We start from the raw sequence: 13,662 nt of genomic DNA, 5'->3' as shown, positions 1-13,662 counted from the left end.
AATAGGCTGCAGCTAATGTAAGGTTGACATACTTAAGGAAATGGATATTACTGTTCACTGAAAATTCAGGAATACTAATCCCAACATGTCTTGAGTTTTACATTTCAGTCTGGTGCAAAGACCACTGACAAAAAGTATCAGACATAGATCAAAACAATAAAGATAGAGACAACAGAGAGAAACATTTAGGGGGGTATTCAATTGTCAGGGGAAACGCTGAAAATCCGGCGGTCCGCGCACTATTACCGTTATTACAGTAAGTGCGCGGAAAAACCGTTACTACGGTAATTTTCTCGCTGGATTTCAGCTCGCAGCTCCCTGAGCCGCGAGCTGAAATCCAGCTAACTACTACCGTAATAACGGTAGTAGTTGTTACGCGGTGGGATTTCCGGACAATTGAATACGACCCTTAGAGAGAGAAACAGAGAGAGTGAGACACAGCAGATCTAGAGACACAGAGACTGGGAGAGATGGATGGAGACAGAGACAGATTCAGAGAGAGAGAAGGGGAGAGACTGCAGCACACAAAGTTTTGGCACCCTTGGTTGAACTACATGTATCACTGAATCTAAGTTACTAAGAGCTTTGCAGGGTAGTTCCTCACATTGATCTTGGCTATTTTAAAAAGACTTCCTTGTAGCCTTATTGATGCTGATGGGAAAAAAACGCTTGATGAGGAACTGCAGGCACTTAAAGGGGTGGTTGGTGGGCATGAGTGGTATGAATACACCCTACCCCTTGACAAATAGTGTGGTGACCTCTATGACGTAGGATTTCAAGCCTTTCACTCTGGTTCTATTGCAGAGTTGTGGAGCATTGAGGTACCACAGCACAATATGGGATCCAATTTTTAATTATTATTATTTATTTATAGGTCCCTGCATGAGATCCGCAGCGCATACAGAGGGAAAAACAACCAGACAGTACATGGTGTAACAGGTCAATATAGTAAACAAATAACACTACAACTCTCAAAACAGCTAATGGAGTGCAAGGGGTATATTCAGAACAGGATGAAACCTGTGCCCATTATTGTGGGCGCCACTAACAGGTTTAGAGTCACTGAAAGAGGTGCAAAGACAATGGAGGAGTGGAATCAATGGGCAGAGCCCCCAAAGAGGAGGTGTGCAGTGTAGATGGTGAGCACAAGTTATAGGTAATGAGAACAGGAGGGAAGAGGACCCTGCTCACTAGAGCTCAATTTAAAGGGAAAGGGGCAGACAGATGGTTGACAAATGGGGTGAGCCAATGTATGGGGACCTAAGGGCAATACACAAGAGTGGGGGCGATGGATTATGAAAGAGGGTGAGGTGTACTACATGGTGAAATGGTTAAGTGGAGAACTGGTAGGCTTTTCTAAACAGGTGGGTTTTCAATGACCGTTGGAAGCTATGCAGGCTAGGGGATAATTTCAAAGATAGACGGAGATCTTTCCTGTGGTGGGGGGCAGCATGGGAAAAATCTTAGAAAAGAAAGTGAGATGTGGTTACACCCTTATTATTTAGGTCTTTAACCTTGATAAAGACCTAAATAATAAGGTTGAAACGCGTCAGGAGAATGGCTTTTCTTTCCTGGAAAGAGAAAACATTCTTTACCACTATTTAATACACCTGACAGAGAGAAACTGTGCTGTATTCCTGGGAACTGCTCGTATATTTAACATCATGTCTGTTTGAAGCCCTAATATACCATCATGTTCCAGTGGTCTATTATGTTTTAAAATGTATTTTATCCTGATGGATTATGTATTAAACTTCTCATATTTTAAATGGCATTATACTAGATACGTGTTTTGTTGTTTTTCACATGTTCATTGACAACCATATCCATGAGGAAATATCACAAAAACTGGGAATGAGAAGTAATTACCAAGACATGTGATACAATGCCTGTTTTTCTTCTCATGTTAGTAAGTGAAATCAAAACGGGTGACCCCAGGATGAAGATAGATAATCGCTATTCATCACATAAATAAGGTTTTAAAATAAGGCTCACACAAAGACTATTGTCTGGAAACTAAATTTTCACAAGGGAGATAAAGTGGAGGATAAGCCTGCATGAAGATTTGTAGAAGAGTGTAGTAAATTAATGAATATTTGAAACAATATCACACTATGTTCTGTAAATAATTTTCTTTCATATATGATACCTACTGTGGGTAACTTTGACAAAGTGGACATCACTAAGCATTGAAGAAAGAACATACACTTTGAGAAAATAGAAGTATCATTTTATTTACAAGTTTATTTGTATTGATTGACACCTTGGGTTTTAATTCTGTGTGACTACACTCAATAGTGCTGGAAACTCTATTTTTGTTATTTGTGTTTGTATGAGAATTTATGTGCGATTCTTTTAGAGCAGGAAGCAGCAATTGAAAGGGGTGCAGTCCACAGCTTTAGATTATTTAATATTTGCATAAAGGCTGTACTGGAGGCCAAAGGAATTGGTGAGTTCAGCCAGGGGAGAAGGTGTACAGAGAAAGAAAGCAGAGGGCCAAGGAAAGAACTCTGTCGGATTCCTATGTGAAGGATGGATGGAAGGAGGAGGAACTAGAGGTAAAAACAGAGAAGGAGCGTTTGGTGAGGTAGGAGGTGAACCACGAAAGGCCAATGTTGTGAAGGGTGTGGAGTAGGAAAGGGTGAGCAGCAAAGGTTGCAAAGAGGTTAAGCAGGGAGAAATGGTCCCTGGATTTGGCTCAGAGAAGATCACTGGTGACCTTGGTCAAGGCAGTATCTGTGTAGTGGAGAGGGCGGAAGCCAGATTGGAGAGTATCAAGGATCGGAATTGTCAGTGAAGTAGCTGCTGAGATGGTTCTAAACAACTCACTCAAGTAATTTGGAGGCAAAAGGGAGAAGAGCTATGAGGCAGCAGTTAGAGTGAGGTGTGGTCAAGATTGGGTTCTTTAAGAATGGGTGAAACAAGTGCGTGTTTAAAAGGATGAGGGGAAGATTACAGTGGAGAGGGACAGATTGAAGATGTGAGCAAGGTGGGAGCGGGCAGGATCAAGCAGTGGGGGAGAGGGGGTGAAGTAGGTGAGAGGGGATGGGATCCAATTGAGACCTAAAAGCTACCAGTGAGCCAGATTTCAACTTTTAAAGTCTTCTAGAAGTGGAACATTTTCAGACATCTACTGATTATATATATATATATATATATATATATATATATATATATATATATATATATATATATATATATATATATACATATATATATATATATATATACATATATATATATATATATATACATACACATACACACAAACATGTGCACAACATTGACCCTTACCTGCTCAAACTCTTCCATGTCCACTTCCCCATCTCCATTCAAATCAAACATTTTGAAAGCAATCTCAAAGTTTCTTTGAGGCGCTAAAGGAGAAAAAAATAAATAAAAAAAAATTAACAGACAGCTACCTTCATGTCATTGTGTAATGTAATATAATTAATTGCAAGTGTAAAACTGAAAGTACAGACCAATTTTTTTATTTCATACATAACTACTCTTTTTCCCAACAGCTTTCGTGTTCTTACTTTTTGAGATTACTGGTTTATTAGAGTTTTGTAAACATTGTGTTTTATTTTTCAACATTGCTTAGTATCTCATAAACAAGTACACTGGATCTTTTTATCTTGTATTTAAGCCCAAGGTGCATGGTCCAAATCACCCAGACTGTGCTGGGGGCATGGATCTTAAAGACCCTTCACTAAATGGCAAGGGCTCCATTCCTCCCTATCCCCCAAGAGTCAAAAGGTGCCAGAGAGAAACAAGGGACTGATGTGAATGAGTTCTCTGTACAGCGCTGCGGAATTAGTGGCGCTATATAAATAAATGATGATGGTGATGATGATGATGATGATGAAGGGTCGTCAGGCACTCCTTTGCTGAAGCTAAGGGGAGCCCCTTGACATCCTGACCTCTGCAGCCAAAAGGCCCCTAAGGAGGAAAGAGTCTTAAGCCCACCTCCGCCCTAAGTCTCTGAAAGGTCCTTTTCTCCCCTAGGTAGGCCAAAACTTTCCCTAGGGGAACTAGTTCTTCAGCTCCACCCAGAAGGAGGGAACCTCCAATAACATGGGCCATAAGGTTATATACCCAAACCCCTCAAAAACATGCAAGAACAAAACAAAACGTGAAGAAAGTGCTAGGTGCCAGTGCTTGTGTCAATAAATAAATAATTAAGTGCCAATTAAGATCCCAGTCTCTCGGCCCGGAACTATAAATATTATCCTTGCACCCAGCCAAAAGGCTAGGGGAAAAGAAAGTAGTGCTGTAGTGCCAAGTGTCATACTTTGTGCACAGGTGTCCACCGGCCAATCACCTACAGGGAACGTATTTAAGCCCTACTGCGTACATGGGCATCTACACATGATCATAGCCAAAAGGCAGAGAAACAGAAAGTATATTGGATGTATTTTGCACATTATTTTATACTTCAAAAACAAAAGAGTTGCAACGTTTGTATTTATTTGGAACCTGCACATCAGCGGTGGTGGAACTAAAAGTCTAGCATGCCCGTTTACGCTACAGCTGGAGAGCTACTGTTGATCTAAGTATGTCATACATCTTGCAGGAATTACTGATTCTCTAAGAAGCCTCTCCAAATGCAGAAAAAACTTATGGGTAATTCCATTTACATGGTACCATAGAGATTTTCCCCAGCCACTGAGTTTTTTTTAGAACATGACACAGGAATGTGCCAATACAGAATACCCACCTACAGGATAGGATGTTCTGGACAGCACATGTAAAGCTAGAGAGGCAGCCTCAATAATACAACACATTATTCTGCTTATAACCTTGTGTGGTGTTCAGAATTGTAAGATCTAGAAAATGAATGTGATCCATTAGCAGGGACATTTGATTAGAGGTTTGATAATCTCTGCTATCAATTTAAATCTGTTTACAAATATTGATATGAAACACTGGTGCCCAGCTACTGTTTAGTGATCACACAATATTTCCACACCAGCTGTGATGAGTCACAAGTGGGATTAGCATAGAATTTAAATATGAATGTTTCAGATACATGGCATCCTTAACCCCCGATGAAGCAGGTGAACCCACAAAACATATCGGCTTGATGCATATTTTAAACTGCTTGTCTCTAGTAGGTGACTACCATTTTCTAAGGTAGCGATCTATCACTATTATCGCACAAATGGGCAGAATCGTGTGATGGAGGTCCCTGATATTTGTCAACTAAAACAGCAAGGTATGTAACAAAACAATACTCATGGACACAACCACTTGAGGGGTGTAATCCTGCACTGTGTGCAATGAAAGGATCTATCAATCACTAGGACAAATATGGTAATTGTGCTCAAGACCGTTTTAATAGATGTTGGACGGATGTTTGTTAAAACTTCCATTAGTATAGTTACAGCAGAGACAGGAATCAAGAAAAACTTTGTGAAAATCCCGGAAATATTTTTTTTTAAATGTAGACTGAGGTGCATGCTTTGTATTGCTACATGCTAATAATGTACCCTACACACAAAAAGTGCCCGAGGCGGCATTCACTCAGGCCCTCTCCCAAGGCAGTATAGCCCTGGTGGCCTAAGGGCTTTCATGGAGGAAAGCTTTTGCCAAAACTCAGGGGCTAAACCTAGCACTCATGTGATTTTCAGGCACACCCGGGTCGCTAATCTGGGGTCACATTTCACCTCATGCTTTCCTGCTGCCCACCCTACATGGCAGCCTGTCCGAGCCCTCCTAGGACAGGACTACACTTGATATTAGGCCACAAAGCAATTTGGCGATCACCAATGGATCATCTTCTGATGCATTGCAAATAACCACAGGCAGATGTTAAACTCTTGTGAGAAAGCAAAGGTACTCTTATGTTATTATTATTGAAGGGCTCATAATACAAACAAAAAAAAACAACAAAGAAAAAAAACCAAAAAACAACATACAATAACATGAAGGTACAGCTTACAATCTAAGTAGGATGGGATAAATTGATGCACAAGGAAGCAGAATAAATGTTTAGCCACCAAATGTAAATCAGTGTTGGTGACTGGCCTTTCTGTGCAGCTACTGGAGATGTGGTTGAGTTGGAATGAGACGAGATAGTGGAAGGTGGAGACATGAAAGATGAACAACTTCCTGTAGACATGAGAGGATAGCCAACTTCTGGCAACCATTACTGTCCTTTACCATTTATATTAATGGCTGCTCCTTCCTACTCTTGTTCTTAAGAAGGCTTTCACATTTGTGCTGCAGGACACTTGTGGTTATCCCCTAACCTAGAGCAGCTATGTGCCCGGTATATTTGTATGGCATCTGCAGGACACAGAGCAAATGTCGATACAATGGAAATATGGCAAGAGTGGTGGCTATACATTGGTTATATTGAGTGTTATCCCCAGCACCTATGTACTAGCTGCACCCGACTGTTTTTACTTGCCACCCGGCTCTTGGAGCCCAACAGAGTAGAATAAACCATTGTTTCTCCTATTAGAACAAGCACTATGTGAACACTACAGTGCACAGTGTGTTACACCACTGACCACCAGTCTGACCAGTTCTAGCAGGTGGGGGCAATAACCTCTAACATTTTATATTATTACAAAGTATTACAACTGCCCCCACCGGGCTACTCCTCAATGCCACACAGCTGGATACGTTTTCTGAGGAGAACACGGATATCCATGTTTTACTTAAAGTGGGTATAGAGTGAAAGTATATACTGCTATGGTGCAATCTCCAATCTCTTAGGTGGCAAATAAAATCCATTATAGGGCAATGAAGGCCAATTACACCCATTTCTACTAGAAAGCATCACATGCTTTTACCGTCACTGTCCCATCTCCCTGTGCACTTCCCAAACTCATTATATTAATCTCTTTAAACTTTCCAAGGTAAGACTGAGTGACAACCTGACAATCTCCTAATTAAAGCAATATACTCTGTACAAGTCACATAATTTTACTTTGACACTCTGTATATGGGTTTGATCGTCTTTAAATAGGAAAATGCTAAACTATAAAGACTGGCTTTTTCTAAATGTAAAATAAATGACACAAGAATCACACAAGCGGGAAGTCATTTATACATAAACACAGAGTACAATTTACAGGAATGTATCTATACAATGATCTCCCCTCCCTTATAAGTCTTCCACACTTCTTAATCAGAAAAGTTGACTATTTACTGCATCATGGAGTCATGACTTAAAAATAACTAGATTCTGTCAATCTCTAGGGAGCAGCATAACACTATGGGGCAACCTCATTTTAAAATTTGACAAAGTGCAATGGCAATCAAAAAAAGCTATTATAGGACTCAGCAAAGACGGCAGGGGTAGTATGAACAGGGCAAAACTACAGTATTTTCATTTCAGCATCCAAGCTTTGTAAATAGGGTTTCATTTATACAAGTCTTATACACTAGTATATTTCACTACGATTGTTGAACAAGGTGTTACAATGGGATGTTTCACTGTACACCTGTCAAAATATGGTTAGCATTACTCTCTCTCTCTCACAGCTTTGGGGCCATGGGCTCGATTCTGACCGTAGCCCTGTATGTGCGGCGTTTGTATGTTCTCCCCATGTTTGCATGAGTTTCCTAAGGGTGTTCCTGTTTCGTGTGTGTTATGGAATATGGATTGTAAGCGCCACTGGGGCAGGAACTGATGTGAATATTCTCTGTACAACATTTTGTAATATGTAGGTTCTATATAAAAAACGGTTAATAAATAAGTTTTCGCACAACAATGAACCAGTTTTCTTATTGCACAGGTTTGAAAAACTGTTGTTTTCCTTTGGAAAGCCATGTTTCATACGTCAAATGGCCTAAGAGGTACTAAGATTTGTAAGTAAAAAGAGAAACACACTATCTTGCATTCCAACACATACACATACCATTAAGGCACAGCTTACAGATGCAGCAACAATTAATGTAAACAACAAGTGTATTAAGTGCCAATCTCTAAATGCACAGATGTCTTATGGAATGGGTGAGGTTAATGTAGTGCCATCTGACACGCCCTTCGATTTGTAAAGTGCCTTATCGCTCCATAAGTCCCGTAAGTATTGCTCTACATGTACCATATGCTCAAGCAGTAAAATTCCTCATAACATACAGATGCTGAGCACTGTATAATAACATCCATCATAAAACACAGGTCATACTGGTGGTACAGCGAGATTGGCTTTATAAAGTGGGCGACACATAATGCACTCTTGTGCAAAGAATATAACTGGTGGTAAATGAGAGCGACATTATAAAAGGGCCAATTTACAATGGGAACACCGTACAATTAGAAACAAAACTGACACTTAAGGAAACTAGCGGTGGAGTTTATTCATATAACTCTATACAGGAGATATAGTGCCCCTTGCTGAGTTGGGTATACATCAGGTTGCATAGGTAGCATACGCAAATCTGTTCTGTGCATGCCAACAAAACGTTGTATGCCTACATCCTTATGAAGATTTGGTACTTGTGCTTCCTTATGGGTGGGGGGGGGGGGAGGGGAAGGAGCGGTCTAACGTAGGCAGAGTACAGTAAGGACATGTATGCATGCTTGTGAACTGAAGGAGACCAGCTCAGTAACGCATATACACCCGTCACTAGCCATATCTCTTGCTGCTGCTGGAGGGCAGGTGCAAATACATGATGATGGCAATCGGGAACACTAGCTACTTACTTTTGATTGTATGAACCCGGCTTCACCTCTCCAGCTGATAGAATTTGACTCATTGTTCAAGCCTATATTATAGGTCTAAGTAGCTATTTGTTCATGTGAGTTTTTGCTATTTGCAATCAAACCCCACAACATTGGAGTTCAATAGAGGTATGTTATTTTATTTTTATATTACACAAATAGCGAATGAATGTCACCCTTGCTAAACAAATGTCAACAAACATTTCTGCTTATGCAAAATATGGCTAGTATATGTAGATTGACACTTTTAAAAATTAGCCCATACTGCTCTGTCTTCATTTACTTATTTATTGTATTTGAAACTTGCTCTTCTAATTTTCATCTGACCTGATCACACTGGTACCAGTGTAAGAGCAAATAAACATCTTGCTTCAAGACCTGCTTGAAAACATCTTCAATATTGCTGTATTCCTGTGACCTGAAACTTTGTGCAAGCCAAAGAAAATAGTCTGGCAATCTGCTAGTGACGACAACTTGGTTACATATATTACATTACAAACAGCATGACTTATGGACTTTACAACTGACTGGAATGCCAACGATATATATACAGTGTGGGGGGAAGCTTGCATTTGGGCTTGTGAGAATAGGCATCACATACCATAGTATAACATGTACTCATGTTCTCTTTAGCTATGTCTTGAGTGCAGCATGCTACAGTTCTCACACTTGTAAGCAGCCATGCAATCTACTTGTAAGTATCAAAACACTAATTTACAGTTTTGGTGTATTTAGCAGAACAAACCAAAACTTAAAATGTGAATAGACCTGTATGCAATTGTACAATGATAAACTAGGATGTGCCTTGTGAAAAGGATTTAAAGAAAATATATACAGTACAAAATACGTAGATCATAGCAGAAGATATACTGTACTACTTTCCTGCCAGATCTCTGTATGTTTAGATGTCAGGATTCAGCCAATTGTTGACACATATTTTATGGAATATGCCGTGTGATCTACTTCTTAACCCAGTATATCTGAATTAAATATTTAATACTTGTGCCATGTTAACTCCTACACAGTTAACTCTTGAGGAATATCACACCCACTAGGCTCGCTGAGGTAGCACTCGCTCGTCTTGATCCCCTCACATCATTATAGCCATCACAAGAATTCGGTTTGCTAAATCTATGGACCATTCTTTCATGTACCTTGAAAGTCATGTACCAATTATTTTATACAGGCTGTATGACATTTCTGTAAAGCTGCAAATTATTGTACAAATATTTTTTTTAAAAAAATAAACAAGCGTACCATGTTTTGTGAATTTGTAAACGTGATAAAAAAAAAAAATATCTAAAAAGCAAACAACAAAGCAAAGCAATATATGATGATTTAGATTGGCAAGTATTTAGTGTTTCCATATTATAGTAAAACAACAAGCAAGAATTCAAACAGGGACATTTTTTTGAATGGGAAGAAATTTATGAAATTGCTTTCTACGGATTCAATGTTTCTTCAAGGTCAGCTAATACGGTACAGGTAATTGATGCAAGGCCTAAACTCACTTATGCAATGTGGTCATGATACTTGGACACATCCAATGGGCATATTTACAGAACATTTATTTAGATCTTATAATTGTGGGTGTATTAGAAAATGCTATGTATAAAAAGCACGTTGGTTAAATTAACCAACAACTAAGATGGGTATAATCGCTGCTAAAAAAAAAACAAAAAAAAACTTTATCCTATGTTAAAATGAGCACATTGTTTTTTCCAGCAATACAACACAGGCACGTAGACAAAACGCTGGAGTTATGTCAAACAAAAGCATGAGCACTGTAGAAGCCAGATATTTGCGCCTCAAAATCAGCAGTGTTCCGATATGTCTTCTATTAGCAGATCTTCCATTGCTATGTATAGCTTAGAATTTTATTTTTCTAATACACCATTCCATTTATAAGATATACATAATTATTCTGTACATCTGCCCTTTCGCTGTCTCCATGTATCACGGCTACAGGCACATCTTGCGCCAATTACCTATGCTTTGGGACACAAAAAATTGGTTGCGATATTAATCTTTTAGTAGGCCTATAAAAGTACTACCAACTATATTATATTATCAAGCAATTATGTTTTAATGTCTCCAATTCCCTATTGCTGTTTTGTAGCCACTTTTTTACATATTAAACACATTCAAGAAAAAGGAACAAAACAGTAAAGCTATTAAAAGGAAACATTTTCTGCTTTAAAAGCATAAACAAAAAACTGAACAATGGGTCATAAATTTGATTCCCACATATAATTTTGCATCTGGCTGAAAAAAGTTACGAACCCACTGTGTTATACCAATAAGTCCAACATGGCTGCAGGTTAGACTTCATTGTCTGTGCGCCTATTTTGCGGAAGGGACCACTGTAACAGACATGAATACATCCTGGATTTCTATTCAAAAATGTAGTTATTGTAGCAACACACAAAATGAAACAAAACCTTTACTTAGAACTAAGAAATTATTTTTAGATCTGAAATATTACTAATATATACAACTCTGTAGCACTCAAAATGAATACTAAGCAAGGTCATTCTACTCGCCCCTCTTTGAAACGTTCAAACACTGGCTGCGGTAATTCCTATTTTCTACTCAGCAGGATTAGTGTATGGAGCACTGACTGCACTAAAACAGCTATAGAAACTCAACTTGCCAGTCCTCAACCCACAAGACCTTGTGTGTGTAAATTATTATTTGTGTGCCAAGGCATTAATATTTTAGTATACTTTTGAACTTTAGGCATACTCACTTGAAAGAACTGTGGTAAGGAATATATAATCGGAGAAGGAGATTAGTCCACATTCACCCAACGTGAAGAAAATACTGTCCTCATCGGCAAACTTCTCTCGTTCTTGAGAAATTTTCTATTAAATTATGAAATGAACAGAAAAAACAGCCATTAGAATTTAACAAAGATCCTGTAGAATGCTAGACTCATGTCACACTACCGGATACTACATCTTTTAGTTTTCAAAACCTTCAAATAGATCATGCACTTATACTGTATTTAAGGACATGTGTAAGCTACATTGGTCATATTCAGTCTATTGTATTTTTTTCAACAATGGGAAACAAGAGAATTTCATCCAACTATGTTATATTAAGGGCATAAAATAAAGAAAAACTATTTTGAAAGCTTTTAAAACTAAAAGAGGACTTGAGTCTCTAAAACTCTGATACAGACTAATTAGGGAACTGACAAAAAATATAAGTGTACACATGTATCTGTATACCACCACACTTCATATACAAAAAAAAAAAAAAAAAAAAAGAGAAGAGAATAAAAAAATATCTTGCAAACATAAAATGAAAAGTCATGCATTTGCCAGAGCAGGATGTGCGCATATCACAAGCACTGAGATATTCAGTAGTAGAACACAAAACAAGAACACCACCACATTAAGGTCTAGTCCGTAGACTGTGCCCATTGGTTACCTCTGTCTAGCGAAGATCCAATCATATACAAGGTAAAGGAAAGACAATTGGTTAAACAGGAACACAGAATAATGATACATAATCAGCAAAGGTGTATAAATCCAGGTGGATGGACATCCTACAGTCTCTGTGCTGGCCAGATGGCTTGTTTCACTGGGGACTGTCAGCTCCTGCAAAACTGACTGATGTTATTGTTGTGCTGCTTGGGAATCCCTAAGCCTATACATGTACGTGTATACGAGAACAGCCTGAATATGCCTCTCATGACTTCAGCACATGAAACTATATTTTGTGTTAACGCATTGAATTGATATCAAATTATTGCTGTAAGGATGCCAAACAAAATACGCACGATTAATGAAGGGAAATACACATACATCTGTCCAGTAAATCGTATGACTAGTTTAGCAATGACATCCAAAATGACAATGTATTACCTCCAAGATAGAGGTTTCAAATATTTCATAGTAACCCTTATGAAGCGGTGTCTACACTCCTACTGCAGGCTGAACACTATCCGTCCAAGCAAATACAGCACTTAAATAATCCCTTACGGTGCTCATGGGATGGGGTACCAGAGAACGTTAATATAAGTAGAGAAAAGTATAAAAGTGACAGAGATCGAGACTAAGAGAGTGCTAAGATGTTACAATTTAGAGCATAATACCTGTCATGATCATTTATGTCATTATGGGCTAAACCAATTTTAAAATACCAGCTCCACTGTGTGTAGATGACATGGTAACTTTGCCAATACACAAAAGGTAAATTTTTTCAAATATTGTAGAAATGTGCACAAACAGTTCATGTTGTTGACATAAACAAAGATTCTAAAACTCCCAAACATAAAAGTTCAACACAAACAAATAACGTGTTTCTTCTTTCTCTGAAATGTTTTAATCACTTGCTACGTTTTTTTTAATCATTTGTCCTGCAATGCTGTAAATAAAAGTGTCTGTTGTGATCGGTGTATACACTGTGCACAGACGAGGTCATTTACTTGTGGGAGATAAGCAGACAAAAGAAAGCGGCTACTGTTTCTATCAGTGATGTGGTTAAAAGAGGACTTGGCTCAAACTGCCCATTATCCACTAATGAACAATGTGAGAGCTATGTTCTAGCTGAAAAGTGTAGGTGTGAATCATAGCAGGGCATTAAAAGAGCCCAGCTCTGTCTGCTTCCCGACATTAGGGAAGATGTGAGGTATTACAGAACTAATTAGAGATGGAATCTGCCTTCACCAGTCAACATTTTAGTCACATTGTGGACAACATACACATTATGATGTATCTAATGAAGAAGCGGATTATCGGAGTTTAATTCTTTGAGAGAAAAAAGTAACAAGCATCCCCAATATCCTTTCTTTTTCAGAATAAGGTAACAGCTAATGAGCAGTACATTTAGAGGAAAGTTCTAATTAATAAGGGGAGGACCTAAGGGAGAAGTCGACTGTACTCTGGCCGGACTTGCTACCTTCGCATTGTGTGCAATTTGAAAGTGTAGCAAACAAGGCGCATTAATTGTGCAAAAGACTGTGCCCACACAGA

General features: G+C 38.7%; 1 protein-coding gene across 2 annotated transcripts in view; it reads right to left on the bottom strand.

Moving 5' to 3' along the window:
* The window catches only part of MICU1 (mitochondrial calcium uptake 1), a 168,009-nt gene that overhangs the window by 70,664 nt on the left and 83,683 nt on the right, over positions 1-13,662 (bottom strand). For both annotated transcript variants that reach the window (XM_075216581.1, XM_075216582.1), the window contains exons 6-7: positions 11,430-11,544; positions 3,295-3,377 (exon numbers count right to left, since the gene is read on the bottom strand). In XM_075216581.1, the coding sequence (XP_075072682.1) occupies positions 3,295-3,377; positions 11,430-11,544 (198 nt within the window). The remainder of the gene's footprint in view (positions 1-3,294; positions 3,378-11,429; positions 11,545-13,662) is intronic.

Source organism: Mixophyes fleayi, chromosome 6, assembly GCF_038048845.1.
Source record: "Mixophyes fleayi isolate aMixFle1 chromosome 6, aMixFle1.hap1, whole genome shotgun sequence".
Taxonomy (NCBI): domain Eukaryota; kingdom Metazoa; phylum Chordata; class Amphibia; order Anura; family Limnodynastidae; genus Mixophyes; species Mixophyes fleayi.
The sequence above is the reverse complement of the archived record's forward strand: the minus strand, read 5'-3'. Positions and strand labels throughout refer to the sequence as shown.